The sequence below is a fragment of the Condylura cristata genome, unplaced genomic scaffold, assembly GCF_000260355.1.
Source record: "Condylura cristata isolate star-nosed mole 26May11 unplaced genomic scaffold, ConCri1.0 scaffold00027, whole genome shotgun sequence".
NCBI lineage: Eukaryota > Metazoa > Chordata > Mammalia > Eulipotyphla > Talpidae > Condylura > Condylura cristata.
In genome coordinates, this window is record NW_004567128.1 from 7,634,070 (window position 1) to 7,657,396 (window position 23,327).

At 46.3% G+C, this 23,327-nt stretch overlaps 1 protein-coding gene across 7 annotated transcripts in view; it reads right to left on the bottom strand.

The window, feature by feature from the left end:
- The window catches only part of SH3KBP1 (SH3-domain kinase binding protein 1), a 287,724-nt gene that overhangs the window by 67,905 nt on the left and 196,492 nt on the right, over nt 1-23,327 (bottom strand). For all 7 annotated transcript variants that reach the window (XM_012730359.1, XM_012730361.1, XM_012730360.1 and 4 more), the window contains 2 exons: nt 15,467-15,542; nt 5,720-5,814 (listed from right to left, as the gene is read on the bottom strand). In XM_012730359.1, the coding sequence (XP_012585813.1) occupies nt 5,720-5,814; nt 15,467-15,542 (171 nt within the window). The remainder of the gene's footprint in view (nt 1-5,719; nt 5,815-15,466; nt 15,543-23,327) is intronic.

The window sequence follows — 23,327 nt, forward strand, 5'->3', positions numbered from 1 at the left end:
CCCTCAGGCCTCTCTCTCGGTAAAAGTCAACAGAAAACTAATGGCTGGAGAAGGAAAGAGCAAGGTGAAACACAGTGGGCATGGGAAGGAAGTGGCAGGAAGGCGTGGAAGGGGTCCTCGGGCACAAAAGGAAGCCACAGCAGCCCTGAGCTGGACTCACACTCCTTCGGCACTGACTGCATCATTTCATGTGGGGAGAGGTGACATGAGGGCCACAAAGGTGTAGGTGACGCTGAACCGAAGAGATCAGAAGCAGGGACACCCAAATGCAAGCGCCAGAAACAAATGACTGCGGTCATGCAGAAGCACTGATGTCTTCCTCACAAAGCAACACTGCCTTTTATGCACAAAGTTGACCCCCACCGCACGTGTCCTAGATACCCAGCAACAGGGGACTCTGGAGCAGATAAGAGACACTGCTGGTGGCCCCAAGCCCACCATGCACAAGCCTCCTGCTGCCCCACAGGAAGCACAGGCAGTACCGCCCTGCCCGGAGCCCAAGTTCAGGGCCAGCAGATGCCTGTGCCCTGCATCAGCCATTGACTTGTCGGGAGTCCTTTGGGAATGTCACTTCTGAGCTTTGGGCCCTGCTCCTCCTTTGGCATTTACTCAGAACCCCCAGCTCCCCCTCACCCCCAGGGCTTCCGTGAGGATGCGCTCCAGGGAGACTGGTAAGTAAAAGATGTGGCAATGAGCACCCCAGGCCCTTGCTGCCAGCAGCCCAGAAGGGGTCTGGAAAGCTGGGTTTGCGCAGAGAGGCAGAGTCACTATTCTGGCGCTCAGTGCTCCTCCACCGTCTGGGTGTGAGGAATCACGATGAGGTGGACAGGAAAGAAGCTGCTTAGGTAGCACTCAGCCCTTAGGCAGGGCTAGCTCCTAGCATTTGGGATCTGCTCTGATACCTCCCTAGGAAAGGTGAAGCACCCAGCTTGCATTTTTGGGGTAGGGGTTGCTTTAGATTTCTCCCTTTACCTAATCCTCTGGGTCCCCTCTTCCTTCAGGGTGTACCTGCTGGTGTCTCTCCCTGAACACTAACAGCTTAAGCTGTCTCCTTCCCCTTCTCTCCTTTTCTACCACACTACAATTTTCATTAACATTGTCTTTTCCAGTTTTTACCTTGATGTTGTCAAATAGGCTTATAACCCAGAAGAAACGGGCATTGTGTCTGCTTTGTCTGGGTCAAAGACACAGCCACTCAGGGAAGCCTCTTTTTTTTTCTCTTTCTTTTCAAAGATTTATTTACGCATACAGAACTGGGGTACAGGCCAGAGGTGCAGGAGGGTGAGAAGATTCACCAAAGACAGGGTGGGGAGCAAAACAGGCAGATCAACGAAGTACACTGCTTAGGGGAGCAGCGGGCGGGTCAGGAGAGGTCTGCCGCGCCATGTTGATCATCTCCCTGGCCGAGAATCAAACTCATGCTGAAGTGGCTTTAGCTTCGTAGTGCTGCGCTTTAACCTGTTGTGCCACCAGGGAGGGCCCAGGAAAGCCTCTTTATAGGAAATACCTAAGATCCTTGTTTACAAAGGGGTCATGTGGAGAAACATTCTGCCCATGTTAGGTGGGGCTGTGGGAAAGGGCCACCGCTCTGAGGCTAGGAGGCTGTCAGTCAAGGCCAAGAGCACTGTCCCTCTTGGCCATTGGGCCTGAGCATGGAGCAGCCAGAGCTTCTTCAGTTAGAGAGCAGACCCCGAGGCCTTCTAACACATTCTGGGCACAAATCAGGAAGGCACGGGTGGGGGAGGCAGGAACACAGATGAGGGCGCTGTTTTTGAATGACTGGAAATGAAAGCTAAGCACAGGTGTGTTCTGTAGAAGCGGCAATGTTCCCAAACCCACAAGAATTTCTTATAAGTAAACTAAGAAACAAGGCTTGCAGGTTGCCACATTACATCCTAGTTTCCAGTACACATACAAATGCTTCTGGTCTTCACACATTATTTCAGGGCTTATAAGCATCTATTATCTGATGAGTATCTGACTCATTTTCTAGAAAGCTTCATGAACTGACAACCTAGGGTTAAAAACGAGGGTAACACCCACCCTGTGACTCCCACAACAGCATAGAAAAGCAGGGCAAAGGGAAGCCAAAGAGAAGAAAAAGACAGCTAGAATTTGGGGTAAATCAAGACCCTGTAGAGCAAAAGCAATTCAATTTAGCAATTCATGTCTTCCATCTCAACTCATCCATACAATGAAGAAGCATGTCCAAATGCGTCCTAGGCAAACTGCAGTGAAGCCACTCACTGGGCAAGATCGGCAGCGCATAATCGTCCGAGAGAACTGGGAGATCCCTGCGCTTAGCCAGAGGTCAGGGCTTCTGTGAGGTCAGCAGGTTCGGCACTCAGACTCCATTCTTCTCACTTCCAGCAGGCAAAGTATTGATGGCAGGCTTTCTTTCCAAATTCTTGCTAAAATCTTATCCATTGTGAATTCTTACCAATGTCAAGTAGATTTTCCACCAAATTTTCCCCTACTTCATATCAAGGCATTCCAGCCCCACCAGCACACTGGGCCCACCCAGGAGAGCTCTTCCATGCTCATTTCCAAGGTGAAAGAGCAGGCAAAGGAGAAGGGACAACTCCCAGCCTACCCGCCAGAGACACTTATACACAGCAGCCCTCTGCCGTCAGCGTCAGAGCAGAGGGGCCTGAGCACAGACTCACAGCCAGGAGTGGCAGAGCTGAGCTTCCACCCTGGGCTCCCTGAGTTGCTGGCCCACAGGCGCTCATCATTTAACAAGGTGCTTCCACAGACTGGAATGCCAGCTCAAGGCTGGCAGACGTTTGGAGTAATAAAAGCTCAAGTCTGCAGAAGTGCAGGTTAGTAAGAGACCTGATCTCATGGAGCATATAAAATAATAAAAACAAAATGAAGATGTATAAGGGACTTGTTTTAAGCAACTGGCTCAAAAGGGCCCTGAGCACAGGAAGCCGAGCAGCCTGCATGCAGACCAGGGCGCGGCCCTTGTGGAGAGAGTAGCGCTGGGGGTCGGTAGGCAGAGGGCAGCCCAGGCACCAGGACTAGGGCCTGGGGCAAGTCAGAGAGGATGCCTGAGCAGGATGGGGAGGCTCTGGAAGCATCTGTGGAGAACAGTGATGGGGGTCAAAGGCTACAAAGACATGCTCATGCAAGACTACCTGGGCAAATGAGTGCCAGAAAAATCAAGTGGGTGTCGGCATCAAAGAGAAAATTCTGTTACCAAAGACTTCTGTTGACACAGAGTGGTTCACTGAGCCCAGCCCTGCCATGGGATGATAAAGAGAAGCGGCTGGGGGGCCTGGAGGAATCCCCCCCAGGGTTCCCCTCCCGAGTGGCGCAGTGAAGGGTCCAGAAGGAGGGACAAAGCAGAGAGGAAGGCGGCTCTCTCACAGCCGGTTGGGCCCGGGGCCTCCCCTGGGTGCGGGCAACAGGGACTTGGGAAGGCAGCCCCCGCAGGGGATGGTGCTGCCAGACTCAGGGTGGCGGAGCGCAACCAGGGGAATCAAGTGTGAAAGTGACGGGGGCATGCGAGGCACAAGGGACAGAGGACCCGGCGTCCCCGCAGAAGTACACGCATCGCAAAGGTGCTGTTGCCCGCCAGCAGTCGGGAAAGCAGGGCTCCGCAGGGAGAGCCAGCCTCCCTCCTCTGCCCGGGCTTACTCCCTGTCTTCTGGGGGAGCTGGAGACAGACGCTTTCTGGCTGGGTTCTTCCAGCGACTCCACTAAGCGGTGAGGCAGACACCAGCAGTCTCGATAAACACGCTCTCGTCGCAAGTGTTCACATGGCAAAGGGGGAATACAGGACATTATGGTAGACCCAGACGCGATCAGAGAGGAGGTCACAGGTCATCCGTGGTGCTTTTTTTCTTTTCCCTGAGCCTTGTTAAATACTGAGACATCCGGTTTTCAATTAAAAGTAGCCGTCCCCCACGCACCGCATAGAACGGTGGTTACTGAACTCCCTGATGGCCTGCTATTTGCCAGGTACCTGCCCAGCCCCTGCACAGTTCGCCCCCCAAACCCCACGACTGTGGGTTCCAGTTCTGTAGCTTTGTTACCTGATATTTACTGTGGTGCAAATTTTGAAAGAGACCACATGCACTTAACTTTTATTATAGTAATTGCTACAGTTGTTGCATTTTATTATATGGTATCACTCTTAATCTCTTACTGGGCCTAATTTACCAATTAAACTTTATCATAGGCCTGTACGTCTAGGAGAAACATAGTCTATGAGGTTCAGTACTATGTGCAGCTTCAGGCATCCACCGGGGGGCTCGGAATGCATCCCCATAGAGAAAACCGAGTCTTGGCGCCAGGTATCAGCTTATGTGAATTATGCTTCACCCCATTTTACCACCTCCCGATTCCGAGCGTTGGTGAAGGGCCTAATTAAAACTATTGAGAGCACCGCGCAAAGGACGCAACGCCCGCAGCCGAGGGGGAGGGTACAGAGCAGCCGCACTTCGGCCTCCCTGGCAGAACAAGGGCAGCCTGCCCCCGACTTCCTTCCGCTTACCTCATCTAACACCTGCAGAGGGGCCCTGCAGTCAGTTCAGGGAGAGTATCTTACAGGTAGAAGCATGCACCGATCTTGGGTGCTAAGCAAAGCAGGGAAAGTTTGCTATTCCGGAGGGGTGCCTTTAGCACTGCCAAGCGTACCACTCTCAGAGAGTGATGAGAGCACTAACACTCCCTAAAATAATCCGACCTTTGGCAAGCTACTTAGCCTCTGGATAACTTCACCAACTGGTGTCTTTGGTTCCGATTCTTACAACACACACCTCTACGGAAACTTCCTGAAGGTAACCATCCTTGATTTTAAAGGTTATAAAAGTAAATCCTACCTATCACTTTATAGACAAACTTGGGGTGGGGGTTGGGGGACAGGCCACACATTTCTGGCTAGAGGTGGTCCCTTTCCTTGTACCCTCATCCTGTCAGCACACCCCAGACCTGCATGAGCACAGGCACCAGGGAGGATGCCCAGTCTGGCTCGTGATAGGGAATTAGAGGCTTCTACCATTCACCTGGATACAAGAATAAACTACCCTACACATCTTATAGACAGTTCAACTTTTCACTGCATTTGACCATCACAAAACTCTGTACTTCAAGCAAAAGGCCTCGACTCCTGAATCACTATAACAAAGCAGCTCTCAACTACCTACCTGGTGAGGCTATTACACAAAAGCACAAGCAGTAAGGTTCCAGATCCTGCTAAGCTGCATCACTTCACACAGATTTTATAGCTCTGTCTGTTTACAGCAGTCTGCCCATAATGATAATAAAATCGTCCAACCTTAGCCCAAACAAGACAGCCAAAATTCTCTCAGGCTCACTACCTGTCTTTGATCTGAACAGCAAACATTCTTCAAGTGCTTTCTGCTGAGCCAGGAGCCCCTCCTTACGTAACTCCTCTCAGGGAGCATTGTGTCAAGGTTACTGTGGAAAGCAGGGTCTCTAGCCAAGCAAGCCACCTTCGGGGTGAGCTCTTCTGGGACAGATGTCTTCTGCAGGACCATGCAAACCTGCAGCTAGCTCCAAGCAAACAATCTATTCAATGTTCAAGCTCATTATTCACCCGGATACACGGAACTTTGCCTGATCTAGAGGAAAGATTTAAGAGTCTCCGTCAGGAATTGTGAACCATGAAAAGCAAGTACTTCTGGGCTAAAACAAAAGGTGGTATCAGAGAGAGTCACAGCTTAGAAGGCAGGCAGGAACCTTCATTTACCTTATTGATGAGAGTGACTATATCCCCTTCTTTGATTGTCAATTCATCGTCATTCTGTGCCTCGTATGGAAATATTACTTTGCAGTAATCCTTAGCTGTAAGAAAAAAGAAAACAACAATAACCTGTAAGACACTTGATCTAGGAGAAGATGTTAGCTTCTGAAAAAAGCACACTTAATAGGGTACAACTACTGTATAAAGAAAGGGTCAATCTCACAAAGCCACCTAAGATGGCTCATGCATATTCATGTTCATCATCTTCCCCCTCACAAATTACATGACATCATAAAGTGCCCTTGGGTGCTCTGCTTCTCTGAGGCAGAAAAGCAGAAAGATTTCCTTGGTCTCAGCAAGACAGTGGCTTTTTGTAAAAGTCATGACACATTTTTGCATAGGAAACAGAAAAAATACATCATGACTTCTCCAACTACCCAACAAAAGTGTCTGTTTTATTTTCTTTATTTGTATATGTTATCTCATGTACTCTAGGTATTGGCACAGGCAGACCTAATCCACAAAGATCAAAAAGCTTAAATTTGACCTCATTGCCTTCTTTCAAGTATCACTAAATCTAGAACTGGGCGTCCGCATATCTTAAAAGGCCGACACAGTACCCAAAACAATGAAAAAGACTCTGTAGTGGTCTATTTTAAGAGCTAGATGAAGGTGTGTTTGTATGTTAACAAAAGTCAACCATCAGTAGTCAACAAATACTAACCAGATGTTATTCTCTCTCTCTCACACACACACACTCTCACCCATGTGTGGGGAGGATGAACTAGCACACCTATGCCCCATCATCTCTATGTGGGAACCTGTCCGGTCATAAAGGGGGTTGCCGCTCCTCAGCAAGGACAGGACCAGCTCTTATCAAAGGGGGAACAACAGTAAAGTCACTCAAAATCAGTTCAGGCATGTCTTGAATTCCGTGTTTTCAAAAGTCTCTTTGATGTTAAATCTTTTCTATTTACACAACAGCGCCAGCTTAGAAGAATGAAAATACTTGTAAGATATTTGGGAAATCAAGACTTGAAAAACTGGAGTTTGATGACTCAGGACAGAAGGTGGTGAGAAAAAGTCTTCAAGAGAATTAGTATCTACTGGGATAGGCATTTATTCCTCTGTGGCTAAGTCAACAATCCTAATGGCTCTGAACGGCTTAGCTAAGGATCAGGATCAGGCCAGTTCCTGCAGAGAGTTCACCACCTAGAGCTATATATGTAAGTATCAATTACGTTATGCCCAGTACTCAATGAAATGTGTTTTTTTTTAAATTATGGTTAATGTCACATCAATCAAGAGTGATATATAAAGTAAAAATCTCTAATAAAGACAAACTGTACTCTAAGGTTGGTCTAGATCAGATGAGGCGAGGAGCGATGAAAGGAGGAGAAAAAAGAAAAACTCATTTAGCTACTGGAGAGAATTTTTTGTTTTCTGCCCTGTGGTTGGAAGGTACCTGCCCCTGTCTTTGAGTTGGAAACCTTCCGTTGTAAGTGCTCTGGGCCCCTGATGCTTCTGCTCATTAATCTGTGCTGAGTTTCTAAAGCTCACTCGTGGCCATTGCCTAAATATTCCTATGTCCACATAGTTAGTTACCACTGTTCAGTCTCTTTCAAATCAGTAATAGAAAATCTCTCAAATTCTAAATCTGCCAAACATTTTAAATGAAGGAAAAAGGGAAGCATCTTCAAATAGGATAATGACAGCTCCTTACCCATTTTCCTATTGACTGCGCTAGTGAAGTATGACTGCTCAACCTCAAAACTCACGATGCTGAAACAATTACAGTGCCACTGGAAACCCTTGCTGCGGAGCCCTACTTTAAGAACAATTCTTTGGATGGAACTCATGAAAGCATTTCACAAAGAACAGCAGCCACCTGTGGTCAACAAAGAAAAGCAACAAGTCTTGTGTCTATCCCCCCCCCCCCAGATAAAGCTCCCTGAGGGCAGTGGATGGCTGGTTAACTCCCAGCAATCATTCCTCACCCCCCCCCCCCAGTTCACAGAACCCAACATGCGCAGGCACCATATTCAGGAACAGGGCCCCTCCCACAGCCCGGAAGATGAGGGAAATACATCTAGGCAAATACTATTAATTTCACTCCCCCTCTGTTGATTGACTGGTTTAGGGATGAGCAAGGGATCTCCTCCAGCCAGTAAGAAGTGAGAGGAAATCTGCTGGGGGTGGCGGGGTTCTGTTAGATGTGTTCCAGGATAAAAAGAGTCATGAGGAAGAGCCTCATGCTTCCCTGTTTTAGCATTGTTTTGTCCTTGCTGGAAGATGGTATAATGTTTGGTGCTGCTGTAGTCATAGTTCATCTGTGAGAGGAAAGTCAAGAAAATTACAGGGTCCTCGCTCGTGGTGCAAGGGAGTAAGTCTCAGTACTATGAAATTATTAGCAGCCACTGACCTATGAGTTCAATCCCCGGCCAGGGAGCTGACCCACAGGGCACAGCAGAACTCTCCTGTCCTGCCCCCTGCTCCCCTCAGCAGAGCATTTCAGTCAATCCACCTGTTCTGCTTCCCACTGTCTCTGGAGAATCCTCACACCACCCCCCGCGCTTCTGGCCTGTACCCCAGTTCTTGTGTGCACAAATAAAAATAAATCTCTCTCTCTCTCTTTTTTTTAAATAGAATTGCAGAAGAGATGGGCCTTGCTAAGCATCTCATGCATCTATTTCATTCCATATCCCCAAATTCTTTCCTTGCTACCTCAGGACATGGCCCAAACTAAGGTGTTCAGAAAAAATGACTGGCACCAACTTGTAACCAACTTCTGAGAAAACATTTACAAGAAAGTACTTACAATACTTCACAGAGCCATTTTGTTTTGGGTAAACAGTTCCCCATAAGCTAAGGAGGGAAGGTCTCCTCCTGCCTTTTTGAAAAATAGCTTCAATGACTTGTGCCATAAATTCACACATTTTAATTGTACAATTAGAAGAATTTTAATGATTGTGTGACATCAGTGTAGTGATGTCACTAGTTTTTAGAACATTTCTACCACTTATTATGCTGCTTTATGTGTGAAGCATTAGACACAGAGTTACCTAGGAAGCACTGACTTCAGGTAACAGGAGCAGTAGTGACCAGTGCCAGTGGCTACTGTCATCTGCTACGCTCCATGAAGCAGTTTCCATACCATGTCTAGGGTCTCTTTGCATCTTCAGAACCAGGCACAGCTCCCACTTGATGTTTTTTGATGACCCCCTCATGATATGTATAAAGTGGAGGAAAGTTAGAGGGACAGAAAAGGAGGAGAGGATTCTGGGTCAGTCAGCATGGTCAAGACTGGGTTGGGCTCTAGCGGGCACTCCCAAGCACACAGGCTGAGGCAATCATAGCTGGAGATCTGGACCCCTGTGTCCTGACGTGTAAAATGAGAGGCTAGCCAAGGAGGGATAACTGGAGCACTTGTTTGCTTCATCAGAATACTTCTAGTAAATGTAAACTTATACTAAAGCCCCAACATCAAACAACTAAAAAACAGTTGCTCTGTTTAAATTAGAGAGTGGGGCTGGCCAATCTCCCAAAATAGCTTCATGAACTAAACTCTGGAGCAAAGAGCACACTGGGCGAGACCTAAGTTCCCTCCAGTTCTGACTTGTCACGATTCTAGTCACTGGCGCTGTGACCCAGAACACCCTGACCAGATATGGCAAACATTAGTGTCACATTTTAAGTTATTATGATATATTTTAAAGTAAGAATTTGTTTTCACTTCTGAGGTATTTGGGCCCCAATTTAGTGGTACTAGAAAATACAAACATTATGCTTGTTGGGTGTAACAATGGCTCTAAGATACTCAAAAATAAATGTAGATGCAAGACAAACAAACAAAAGAAAACCATACTGACTCTGAGGCTCTGCTTTTAATTTTATAGTATATGGAATGAAGATGTTCTTTATTTTAATTCAAACTTTTCTTGAGTAACCACCACGAAAAAGATACTGTCAGCTCTTGGACCTGTGAGGCACCAGTTCATCCAATCACCTCCTCCCACCCTCGCATGGAAGTCACAGTCTATTTCCTGGAAAAAGGCGAAGGGCGAATGACAGGAAGAAAAGAAAAACACACGAATAAGCATAAAGTCACTGTGCTGAGTATGGTGTTTTAGAGAAAGGCGAGATTACATTCAGCAGAGTTCACAAAAGGCGGCATTTGGTATCTCTTGAAAGAAGAATGTAATGCTAAATTTCTTGGACGCGGGCAGAGTACAAATTAAATGAGTAGCAAGGGAGATGGAGAGGAAGGCGATGGAATTAATTCCCTTTGAGAGGCAGGCATTTCCCACCTATTCATCAATGAGAGCGACTTAATTAGTCCAAGATCAAATAGGAATGAATATACACATGCACTTACACAAACACACAAATAAAGGTGTAATTTATACAGTGATTGAGATGATTTTGCCTATTTTTTCAGAAATATGAAAATTAGTAATGAGTTAGCATAACACTGAAATCCTTTGTGACTTCTTAGTTTTATTGCTCAGAGTTTCCTATGAAAATGATAAAAAGCAGTGACTATTTTTCTAGAAAAAGGGAGAAAAGCCTAACACTGGGCTGGGGTAGGCCTTGGGACCTGCATCTCTCACATGTTTCCGGGCGCACCGAGGCAAGAAGCCTGACTAGGTTTGTGCTGGTACTGCTGGGCGGCTGGGACTAGAGCGCGGGCACCCACTGGCCAGGCCTCAGACCCTCAACACAGACCTGAGGGTCTTCTGTGGCAAAATGCACTTTTCTTCCAGGTGACTGTGAACTTAGCAAAAGGGACACAAGGCTAACACACTATTTGTAGAAAACTGTTCAATTTAGAGTTGGGTAAACTGTAAATCATCTCTCCTTCTCAATTTCTCAGCACCATTTACTATGTGCCCACAGTACCTGGCACTTTTCTGGGCTGCATGGTGGGGTTATGAAATAAAAAGACACAGTGTGCACCTCGAGGGGCCAGTGGCAGCCACAAGGCACCCAGGCCACCAAGAGAGGGCAGCTCCTCAGAGCGGCGAACAAAGAGCATGGTGGTCAGAAAGGGCGCGAGCGGCTTGTGACAAGTCGGCTATCCGGATGCCCGATCTGCCTTGGTACAAACGCTGTCAAGAATGTTTATTTCCAAACCCACTCGCTGAACTGATCTTCTGAATCACTAAGACTAAACTATTTGTTCAGAAGGCGGCTAAATAGCCCATTCTCTGAACTATTTTTCTATCCCCAGCCACAAATCTGCATCAATTGTATGAGGGAGACAGCAGATGTGGTGAGCTGGAGGAACCTCGGGGCACTTCAGTAATGAATATTTAGACAGTTTGCCTCTTGTTATGAAAATTATGGCAATCTGTTCCCCAGCATTTCAGATGAATTGTAGTATCATCAAAGCTTTATTGGGGGATGGGGTGATGTTAGATGTTCAATTACATCCTGATCAGCTGAGTCTCAGTTTCACTTAGAAAATGCCAACTCACAAGGACCTCTTTTTGAATCATGCTAACTCCCTGTCTTGATGTGAGCTTGTACCATGCATGCTAAGGAGACAGCTGTGTGAGAAGGAGCTTCGCCCGCCTATACTGCCTCTGATCATAGCTTAGTCTTATGATCAAACGGAAGAAGCCCACATTATTCTAAGACCTGATCAACCGTCTGTGTCCTTCCACACCAGGTATCGCCTCAAATCCAGGAAGGGGCAATATGTTCCAAATGTAGGGGGCTTTTTAAGGGGATTAGGGTGCCTTATGGAAATCATGGGAGAACAATTAGCCCAGAAGTTTGCTCTTTACAGTGAAAGCCAGAGTGTGTGTCAGGGAAGAGAGGAAACAATTCTTTCATGATGATATTACAATTCTTGTTCTAGAATCCATGGGAAATGTCTGCCAACAGCTCTCCCTCAAGTCTGTTCTGATGGCACTCCACCCAGGAGTCAGCTCCTCTTCCTAGTAAAGGGCCCGCATCTTTCTTTCGACTCTCACCCATGGCTCAATTCTCTGAATGCAGAAATCCTTCACTCTGAATCAGGAAGCTTTAGGAACTGGATCAGAGGATGAAGATGGGTGAGAGAAACCTCAGGCATTTATTGCCAGTACAATCCTTTGACTTCACAGACAGCAAAGAACAAGGCCAGAAAAAATATATAACTTGCCCAAGGTCACATGGCTAGCTAATAGCAGAGTGAGTCCTGAGACTCATGTTTCTTGACTCTTTGCCAAAAATATACCCCCGGACTTCTGCGAAACCACTCTTCACTAGCACAGTCGCCACCCCATGCCCACCCCGGCCCATGCTTCGAGAGGGCCAGGTGATGGGCCCAGCTCTCAGATCTGTGTAGGACCAAAGAAGCCATGGGCTAGAGCCAGGAGATCCTCCCTTGCACTGAAGGAGCTAAACACTAAGAACTCCCAGGCCCAGGGAGCTTGTCCTAGATCCCAGAATTACTCTCAAGCTACACTGTCCAATATGGTGGCCACTAGGCATGCGTAGCGATTGAGCACATCCACGCTGAGATGTACTTGAAAAATATGTATGACCATGAAGACCTCACGTGGCAAGAAGAATGAAAATATTGGGTTGTAAGAGAAGCCATGATGCATCTTTACACTGGCTTTTCAGTAAGTTTGAAACTGGGAAGGGTAAACTATCACATGGATCCTGTGTCCTCAGCAGCAGCGGGGAGGCAGCTCCCGAGCGTGACTAACCGTGCCACTGCGTCCATGGGCACTCAACCTCTCCTCGGGTTCCAGTTCCAATCCCAGTTGCCACCAGCAGTCACTGAGTTGCTCTTTGCCTTCAAGCATAAGCATATCTCTTGCTTGCTTCATCTTGAGCATCAGCACCTTCAGTTTTAAGAAGAGCTGTGCACTCCCTCTGGTTCCAGAAACCTCAGCAGTAGCCAACAAATAAGACCTTGAACCACAGCCTTCTAGCAATACTGCAGAAGTCCTGTTCCCAACATGTCACCATAGGCTCCAGGACGGTGGCTGAAAATATTTCATTTAATAATTTTATATGGGTTACATATTGAACTGACAATATTTTGAATTTTCCATTAAGTACAATATATGTAAGCTCGCCTGCTTCCTTCCTTTTTCCAGTATGTCGACTGAAAATACAAAGCCGCATATGTGGCTCACATAGGATCTCTATTGGCCAGCGCTGTCCTAACATGTAACACACTCCCTGCGCACCCCCACCTAATCCTTTTAAAAAGACTTGAGTCTCGTGCCTGCAGACATTATATAGGGAGAAAGCAAGAGAACAGGTCCAGGGCATGCTCTTACCCTAGGTGCAGTTCTTGGCACCTTGAGGACCAGTCACCCACCCCTTGCACGTAACATGCCAGTTCCTCTGCTTGGCCTTTCCCAAAAGCACCCACAAATCACCCAAGGTTCTACTGACTCTGGACAAAAATTGAACAACCTCACTTCCACTGAAACATTTTTTCCACCAAAAATAAAATTCTCTGCGGCTCAGATAATTCCTGCAAGTAGCAGCCACATCAGTGATGGTCACAGCTGTTACATGTGACAGTCGTCTGTCCCAGGACCACGGTTCAATCACCGCTAAAGTTTGCTGAGCCTCTCCAAGCCCTTCCCCTGCCTTTGGCCCACTCCAGTTGTCCAATAAACTTTCCTAGTAACTCTGATGGTCTATGAACTTGTTAGCAGCTTTAAGTACAGAATGGGCAGTTGAGTGGAAGAAAGGAGAGGCTGCGGTCCAGCAGAGTTGTTTTCAAAAATGATTAGACTTTCAATTCTTTATACATCTACATACACACACACACACACACACACACACACACATATTCAGGATTCTTGAAAAATCATGAGGATGTTATGTGGACCTACTGACTCAGAAATTCTGGGCGGGGCCAGACACCTATAGTTTATCAAGCCCTCCAGGTGACGCGGGGACACACTCAAGTTTGAGATGCTCTGGGTTAGTGTTAGACTAGTGAGTGGGTTCTCTGTCGTCTGGAGCCTGATTATACTGTGAGCAGCTGGAGGGCAAGCATCTCATCAGGGCCTCAGCCATTAAGACCCTCTAGCACCTGCATCTGTATCATTCATGAATTTATCTAAATCACCAACTTTGGCTTGGCAACTGCCATAAATTCATTTGTTCATGTCTAAGGTAGAACCCTCAAAACTACTTAATTTTGTGCTGCAAAAGGAATGCCTGGTACACTATTCTGCAATTATTAGCTTCATAAGGAAATGTGAAATGGAAAACAAACAAAATGAAATCCCTGGAAGGAACAAAGTACTTGTTTCTGGGAAAAGACACACTGGCGTGTGTTCAGAAAACCCATCATTGGAGGAAAAACTCAAGGAACTAGAGAGTTGCCAGATTTAGTAAATACAAACCCAGGCCACCCAATTAATTTTAATTTTAGATAAATAACAAATATTACAAGAAGCAAGCTTATGACCAAAAAAATATTCATTATTTATCTGTAATTCAAATTTAACTGTGTCCTGTATTTAGTCTGGCAACTCAAGAATACTTACCTCTGTGAAGGTTTTGGGGAGCTCACTAAACTTAAATACTTAGAGGGCTGTTATAAACAATGGGCCAATATCAATATATACGCAGAGACCAGACCCCTAAGTGGAAATGACAGAAGTGCCTACTGGCTCACTAGAAGACAGACCAGGGGGACCCAGGGGGCACAGACGAGGGTGCTGGCAGGGAGTTAGGTCCAGCATTCGGAAGCAGCTAGGCTAGAAGATGAGGCCTCTGACTGGTGGGCCCCTGCATCCCTGCACGGCTGGCACTGCCCCGCAGACACTTCCTGTCCCTAAACTTTGCGAAGGCCTCTGGGGCTACAGTGCCTAAGCCCGAGCCCTGCCCCTGGGTGAGCTGCATGCGGGGGCCTTAGAGTATGATTGCCATAAAAAGGGGGAGGCTCCCGGTTCCCTGCCCCACCTAACAAAGGCAGAGCTGAGCACAGAGGGGAAGCAGAAGAGGAAGACTTAGAGACACAGAGGAGCCATGTGGAGCAGCGAGTCACATGAAGAAGGCCTGTTTGCTTCTGGGTGTGGACTTGCGCCAGGGCCTGGGGCACGTGGAAGGAGACATGTCGAGTTGAGACACATGAGACACTTGGAAGAGCTGTGGGTGAGACGTGGGAGGCTGACAGTGACAGCCTTTCCCTTGACTTGCACTTTGACTCTGCTCCTTTGGTCCCAGGCTCGACCGGCCCCTTCTGCCCCTTTCCCATGGGTCCCCACCAGAAGATGCCTTAGACTGGTGGCAAATTTTCAGGCCTCAGTGGTCCTGCTTGCGGTAAATTCTGTTTGGCTGGGCTTTTACCCACAAGGAGGTGGGTCATGTTGGGTGTTTTATTGGAAAACTGTTATCCTTTCTTGTCTTCTCTCTCTCTGCTATGCACACTAATTCTATTCAAGTTCTTTTCAATTGAAGGGCTTATACATCAAGAATATGCTCTGTCTTTATGCAGTAGATGGCAGATCCCCTTTAGAGCATGCAAGTTTGGGGGTCCCAGGGTATTCCTCAGTCTGCATTCCAACAGTAGGAAAGAAGTTTGTTCCATAAAGAAGAAAACGCCCAGGAGTTCCAAATCTAACTTATACCCATCCTACCAGTGGGACCCTAGTAAAGAGATGCATGTCTGTTTTCCCAACTTGCCTAAAAGAGCTAGTAAAATTGTGCAAGCATTTCCGAAAGCATCACCATTACTAATAACCATCATGGCTTTCAAACATTGAAGGAAAAAATAAAACTCACTCTTTGTCCGGCTGTCCATTTCAGCTTTGGAAGAGTCTGGAGTTGCTGTCGTCGGAGGTAACTTCTTCCCAATAGTCTAAGGGAGAAAGATCACTGTATTTATCAACATGATTCTCTTGTTAAGCAAAGGGATGCAGTCAAGGTCACAATGACAAAACACCCACAAGCGGCTCTGAAGACCACACGCCTACGTTCCCGTACTGCTCGCTGTAGGCTGCCATTCCTTGGGAGGCCTCGAAGTCAGTGACAAGTGCGAAACCAGGTGAAAAGGAATTTCTCCTCAGAGGCTCCCATGTTTTGTATTCCCATGTTTCCTTGATGTTTTTATGAAGGGTTAATTATTCTCAGCAGAGGAAATTGGCCCAGTCCCCCCTTTTATGAAAAGTGACAAACACCGAACCCAAAGGAGGGTCTGCAGAGTGGGGTGGCAGTGAGAGGGATGGAAGAGGCCTAAGGAATGAAGGGCAGAAGCACCGGGAGGACAGATGGACAGAAGCAGGAGCAGGCTAGGCAACTGTGCCCGTTAAGTCATCCGAGATTCAATCTGCCTCCCAGGGCCTCAGGGTGGGAGAGGGGCAGCACATTCTGCCCTCGAGGGCAGGGCCCAGGTCCTAGGGTGGGAGGGGGAGTGGGGTGCTATCCCCCAGGCCTTTCGGCTTCCAGGGCTTTGAGAAAGGCCCCTGCTGCAGACCAGGCATCTATTTACTAGTTTAAAAAATTATGAGTTTGTTTTGAGTTCATTTTCCTTCCTACATTCGAAGCTAATTCTATTATCGTTCATTATTTATGAACCACCCACAGAAAAGACTGGATATTGTCTCTAAGATGTTCCAGAAAACACAGGCAGCTCAGAGGCTCAAACACAGAAATCAAGACAACACACAGAACAAGGCCCGAAGGTGAGGGCTGTCCCGCTCTTTGCCTCTGGCACCACTTGGTGTCTACGCTTGGTGTCTGTCGATGCCAGGAAAACAGCTGTGAGCACCCAGGAGACCCAGTGAGCAGGTGAGCGAATCGCCCTGCCCTACAGGGAAGGGCTCCCTGGTGAGCATTCCAGCCCCTGGGAAAACCAAACCCAGCATCCCCTTGAGCACATGAAGACTCAGAACAAGCTGCGTCACTCCCCTGGCACAGGGGAGTATTTCTTCAAATGAAACTGGTTCACCCCTGTTTTTAATGTGACAAAGTTCTTCATGTGCCAAATGTTGAAACTAACATTAAATGAGAATAATTCACAGAAAAAAGGATAAGATAAATCAAATCCGCAGCCCTTCATGAATTTTTGAAAACATTTGTGACAGAAAGCCTTTCTATTTCACATGGTGCCATTTTTATTTTGTGCCGTGGGGCTTTCTAGATTGGGTAAAAAATGAAACCCAAAATATTATGCCACCCCTCAACTGCCACTAAGAACTCAAACTAGTAACAATTTCTGATTCCAAGGGAACATTAAGAAAGAAAAGGCTTGCTGTTATTCAGCCATAAGGTCAAATTTGATGAAAAACAGTTTATAGAATAATCTTGAAAAGTCAGGAGTTGACAGTAAAAACAGACAACCTCAAAGTGCTACTCCTGTCCTGCTCCTACTTCCAGCGGCATCCCTATGGTGTTAGAAAGCACCACTGTTGATTATATTAGGAAGAAGAAAACAAACGCCAGTAATGTTTCAGCTCTTACTGACCGTGGCTTGAGGAAGCAGGCAAGTACAGTGGTGAACACTGAGCCCAATTCTGACTTTACTTTCCAGAAATACATCAGCCATCCAGCGGTTTTGGCTTTAAACCGATGCTTCCTTTAGAGAAATGATCTCAAGCTCTATATTCTTACCACTCTATTTCGTAACAAAGGAAGTACTGACCATCATTTCTGGTGTCCTGATTCACCAGTTCACCCAAGCTAATGGACACTTAGGAGGGCCAGTGTTGAAATACACTTCTGTACAGAACGACACTGTCCTTTTCTCACAGTATTTCAGAATATCGGGGCAGGTAGCACACTGGCGTCTGCAAGCATCCCAGCAACAGAGGAGACGGGAGGCTGATATTGCTTTGTCTTCCAGGAGCGCGAGGCCTTAATTCATGCCCCCCCCTTCACAGGACATGGCTGGAGGTCTAGGTTCTCCCCTCCCAGCCTCGCTTCCTGGGTGTCCCCGAGATGGGAATTGCTGAGGTGTTTCCTCTTCTCTAGGGCCTAGTTCTGGAGAAATATGGTTGCCAGACCAGAGGTACCAGCCTCACTTGGGAACTTGTTAGTGAAGCAAATTCGAGTTTCTCAATCAGAAACTGGCGATGGGGCCAGCAGTCTCTGTGCAGACACACCCTCCCGTGACTGCAGGGCACACTTGAGTCTGAGACCACTGGTTTAGACGCAGGAGGGCATCCAGTCGTGCTCATCAAGTACTCTGCCTGGATTAGCCACTCAGGTGCCCACTCTCGTACCGAAATGATAAAAGTATCTTTCACTCTTACTGCCCTTTTCTCTCCTCCACCTCGTTACTCTTGTCAACCTTGCCTCTCTTGCCATATGCTAATTGTCCCTGAAACCTGATTTTTATGATAAATGACTCAAAACTTCACTCCTCTCAGGATTTAATACCAGAAGCCCCTCTCCTTCCAGCTTACCTGACGTTCTCACGGCCCTGTGTACTCCATGGGAGCGCACATGCGCCAGCCTGACGAGATCTCTAGTACAGCATCGGGATGGATAAGCACCGGGATTTAGTAGGGGGACAGTGACTTTTTTCCTTTTTTGTGCCAAAACAAAGAAAGCAATGCTACTAGGACAGTCAACCCCGGGGTTCAAGTCCAGGGGAAGTGAGTGTCCTCATGCCCAACACGCCTGTTTCCCTTTGCAACTGCTGCAGCACGAGAGCGGGATCCTGCTCCAGTCAAGTGTGAAATCACTCCCTGACTTTACCTAACTCAGACGCACTGGCCTTGGAGTACCAAATGTTTCCAGTTACGGTACTATGCTAAGGAGGAAAAAGTGTATGTTTCAGCTCTGCAAATCTCACCAAGAATTCCCCACACAACGCTTGAGTCACCAAACAACCTGACTGGACAGATTTGGGGGTGGGGTGAGCTCCCTGCACCCCAGCAGCTATTCCTGGATCTGAGAAGCTGTACATGGACATCACTCAAGTGCTCACACCAGGCCAAACGTAAGAGAGGACTTTGCAAACAGCCGGTAACACACAAGATCAAGGATGGGCCCCTGAAGGCGTTCCTCGCGCTACGCTAGTGCTGACCACGTGCCTACCCTTTCTGCTCAGGACAGACGTGTAAGTGCCTGTCTGCCATGAGGCAGGAGGCCGACAGGGAGGGAGGGGTGCTGAGCACTGCTGCCATCACCAAAGGCAGCAAAGTGTCGGGTTCTCTAGAGTGCTGTGTTGCGGTTATCCCAAACCCTGGTGCCATACAGGATGTGGAGAGATACACGTCACGGACAGTGCCAGGAGGAGGCACAAAGCAGCATCTGTGTAGCGCTGTCACCACAGCTGTCAGCGCTCATGGCCACCAAAAGTCAGAAAGACACACTCACTAGAGACTTTTTATTTTACATGCTCCTTTTGCGAACACCTATGACTGACTTACGGAGTGTCTTTTTGGTGTTTTGTGTGGGTACTTAGCAGAAGCAGAGCAGAAGGCCCTGGAGCCTGGCTATGAAGGGCCAGAACAGCGCTAACTAACCACAGGGCGGAGCGCCTGCGCTCAGTTAGTGCAAGGCTGTTCTACTTGCCAAGAAAAGTGATGGCTTGCCCACCTATGTGTGACCTAGTTTAAACTTTGCAATTTAAACTACTGGCTATCAACAGAAGCTATGCCAGAATAAAATACAATTCAAAAGTCTAAAAGTAAAATGCCTGGTCCAGCAAAAAAATAAACACAAATATTTGCAGTTCCACTCCAGACACAGGGGTGGCCTTTGAAATCCTTCATACACCACCACTATGCTGATTCGGACTTCTCCAAAGGGACATGCTTTGCAGTCTATTTTTAAACTTGGCTATAAAAAATAAAGTTTCAAAAGTAATCTTCTGATTATGAAACTGGGTATAAGAGTTATAATTAATCCTATCATTTTCTTGGTCTGGCTGTCTCGAAAAATTAGCAATTTTTGCCCATCATAAAGGCCTCATCAGATTCATAGCTGCTCAAGAAGCCTATGTTAACTTTATTACATTCTAAGTTTATCCTTTTGTCCCCTTTCTCTTCAGAAATAGTGTCTTCCCTGAAAGCTGGACTTTGATGCTAGTTGTTCTCTTACCTCAGTGTTTACTGAATGCAACAGGGAATTTGGGGGTGCCATCTTTTTTTTCCTTTGTCCTAGCATTGGCACCCTACCACAACACAGTAGATATATGAGAGGACATGTCTGGGGCCAACCAGCCCAAGAGGCCTTCTTGGCGCCCAATGCCATGGACCAGCTCTTTCCAGGCTGTTCCGGTGACAGTGAGTCATCCAGAAGGCCTTCCTTTGGTCCCCGCCTTATGCTTTTTTTTCCACATGCATACCTCACACCTCCTATTAATTACTAGTGGCTGTACAAAACAACCTGATCTTCACCATGTTTCTGATGGCCACCTCTTCGCCCATGACTTCCAAATAGTCATCCTTACCTGCTTCCTCACATTCTTATCTATTATGATCAGGAGCCCTTCATTGTCAGATGGGCCACTGTTACCTAGGTATGTGTATTGAGCATGCACACATTCACACATCATTCTTTTGTTCTGAAATAATTTTCCAATGTGTGTTCCCAAGATGTTGAACCAACCAACCAACCAACCAACTATCAAAACAATTAATCCCACAACCCGTTAAATTGGGAAACACAGAATACTTGGTCTTATTGAAGAATGGCATGTTAAAGGCTCTGAGACATCCTATAGTCACTATTTAACTTTATCCTTCAACTTTATCTGTATTTTCGAAATTTAGGTGATCATAGAATCACTACTTCTTGCAACATCATAGAATGCATCAATCTACAGCATAGTTGGCTGGACACCAGCATCTCCCTTTCTGAAATTCTCTTGCTCACTCTCTCTGTCACGTAGACCAGTGACTTGGAATCTACATTTGACTGTCTTTTTAGTGAGCCTTCCCAGATAAAGCCCACCACAAAGGCCGTGCTTTCAGATTCATTCATTCTCTTTTACCCACTCTAAAGCCTTGCTACCATCACTTTCTAAAAAAGGACGCTTTTTCCCAGTTCAAGCTGCTTCATTTGATCTCCCTTAAGACTCAACTTTTAGTCTCCCTCAACCATCATCTCTTATTGTATTTACTTCGGAGCACTCAGGATATATAATCTCTTTAATAACTGATCCTGTGAATTCCCAAAGTTTGAAAGAAACCGAAGGGTTTACTTGCAGTTGTTCCAACTTGCCATAGTGCTCAACAGCTGGCATCTTCCTCTTGTACTCTGAAGAACAATGGCATTTTTTTTTTCAGAATACTAAACACCACATTTCATCCTAGATGCTTCCTTAAGGCCTTCCAGAGTTTAGCCTTTCTATCTGTCCAATGAAAACTTGCCTATGTATCATTCCAGTGAACACACATATATGAAGTCTATATTTGTATATTACAACGCTTTCAGAGACACACATGTGCACTTGTGTATATCAGTAGAGATATATATTGGGGAATCTGGGCCAAACTCTGTAATTCATCATGTACTTTAACTTCCACCAAGACCTGATAATTTGGTTCACTTGTTTGCATTCTGAAAACCTCTAGAGACCATGCCCTAAAAAACTGGCAAGAACCATACAGTACATTCACAGGACAGACAAGATTTTTCTCCTCGTTGAAGCAAAATAATTTTTTGAAGGGCTAGTAGCAGTGTCCACTCAGCCTGGGAAAATGCAGTGAAGAATGAATCAAAACCTACTTAAGAGCTCAATGAGGTGGAGAAGGTACATTCAGACAACATTAAAAACACAGCAGACAGCTCTCCAAGCATCTCACAGTACATGAAAATACTGTTTGCATTTTACCCCCACTGTACCCAAGAAAAGAGCTGCATGCTATGTATTCAGGGTCACCTCATCCACATAGGATGAACAAGCCAAAGTAAATTTCCATTTCATATACCACTTTGGCAAAACACAATTCACCATTATGCTTTAAAAGACTATTTTCTGCTGTTATGACAGATGAAAGGAAATCTGAAACCTTTCTTCTACCAGAGGATTAGCTTTATCTTTCGATCAGCAATGCCTTCTTTTTAGATGCATTTAGAAAATCTCAGAGTGTGGGTCAGGGGGAGAGTAGGATGGTATGGCAGACCTTGATATGGGCTGGGTTTGAGTTTTGTTCATCCAGTACTTTAACATGAAACTTGCTTATCACATGGACCAAGTCCTAATTTCCCTATAAAGTATCTGTACAAACTTAATTAGTATATAAAGATCCTTTCCAGATCTGCAACCTTTTGACTTATTCAATCACAACATAGTCCAGGCCACCCCCTTCCCCGGGGTGGCAACCCTCTCCAGTATATTTGAATCCCATCACACTTTGAAGATTCAAGTAAAGGCCAGCTGGCTAAATGAAGATGTGCTCTGGAATGCTTTCTAGGGGCTGCACCCCACCCTTGTTCATGACACTAACATATATGAGATACTAGAAAGCAAAGCCATGTTTTATTCAGCTTTTCTTCATACTTTTAAAATGAAGGTTTGCCAGTCACTCTTCGTTTCATTCATTCATTCTTCTTTTCTGAAACTACTTTGAACCACAATTTGCACTGGAGGTTGGGCTTAAGATGAGATGGGATGCACTCTGGATCCTTAGTGAGATCAACATGTAGCTGTGCAACTGGAGTCCTTACCAGAGCACTGAAGGGTAAAAGGATAAATAATACAGCAAAAGTGTGTATAGAAGAGAAAAGAAGGAACCATCAACAATTCCACCTGCGGAAGTAAGCCTCCCAATGTGATGAGGCTTGAGTTCAATTCTGAAAGGTGAGCAAGAACTGGCCAGGTAGAGAGCAGTAGAAAGTGTGAAGAAAAGCAAATGAGCGAATGTGCCTCAGGAGTGGGAACTTTGCAGCAAAAGAGAGAGGCGAGTGGGGGTTTGCAGTCAGGGGTGAAGAGAGGGAGAGTGGTTTGGGACAAGAGCCAGTAAGCTGAGGGCGATGTTACAGTTTATGCTTGAACTTAAAGGCAACTGGTAAGTCACGAAACGTAAGCAGGGGAGTGCACGATCAAACTGTGATGATCTGGTGATACTGGGAGGAATGAAGAAGAAAGCAAAGACTGCAAAAGTCAGAGAGATCATGAGGAGGAGGGACACAGTGGAGACAGTGAAGGATGAAGAGATGTTTGGGGAATATTCAGACTGCCTATGTGTCCACAGTTCATAGTTGCCATCGGGATAAGCCAATTAATATGAATTGGTTTGAATATTGATTGGGAAAAAAACCCAACGTATGTTCTGAGTCTACGTAAACATGTTCCATGTAGTTAGAACAAATGCTGTGCAAAGGCCAATGTTGAGTTCAGTCCTTGTCTAGAGAGGCAGCAAGGCAGCTGTAGGGGCTCAGGGGGTGCTGTGGAGAATCCATCTTGAGAGGAGAATCACAGCAAGTGTGTTGCTCAGCGCTCTGGTGCTGACGTGGTAAGGGTTAGTGGGAAAACAGTAGGTCTGTGGTAGTTGTGAACAGTTAGCTTACTGTTAGAATACCAATCAATCTACCATTTGAAAACGAAAACAGTTTTTGAAAACGCAGACACATAAGGAACTCTTGACACATATGAAAAAGCATCTTTGTAATTTGACAAATTGAAAGTAAACAGTTTAGTCAAATATGTCTCCGAAAATATCTTAAACTAGAGACAAAATCCCTTCCA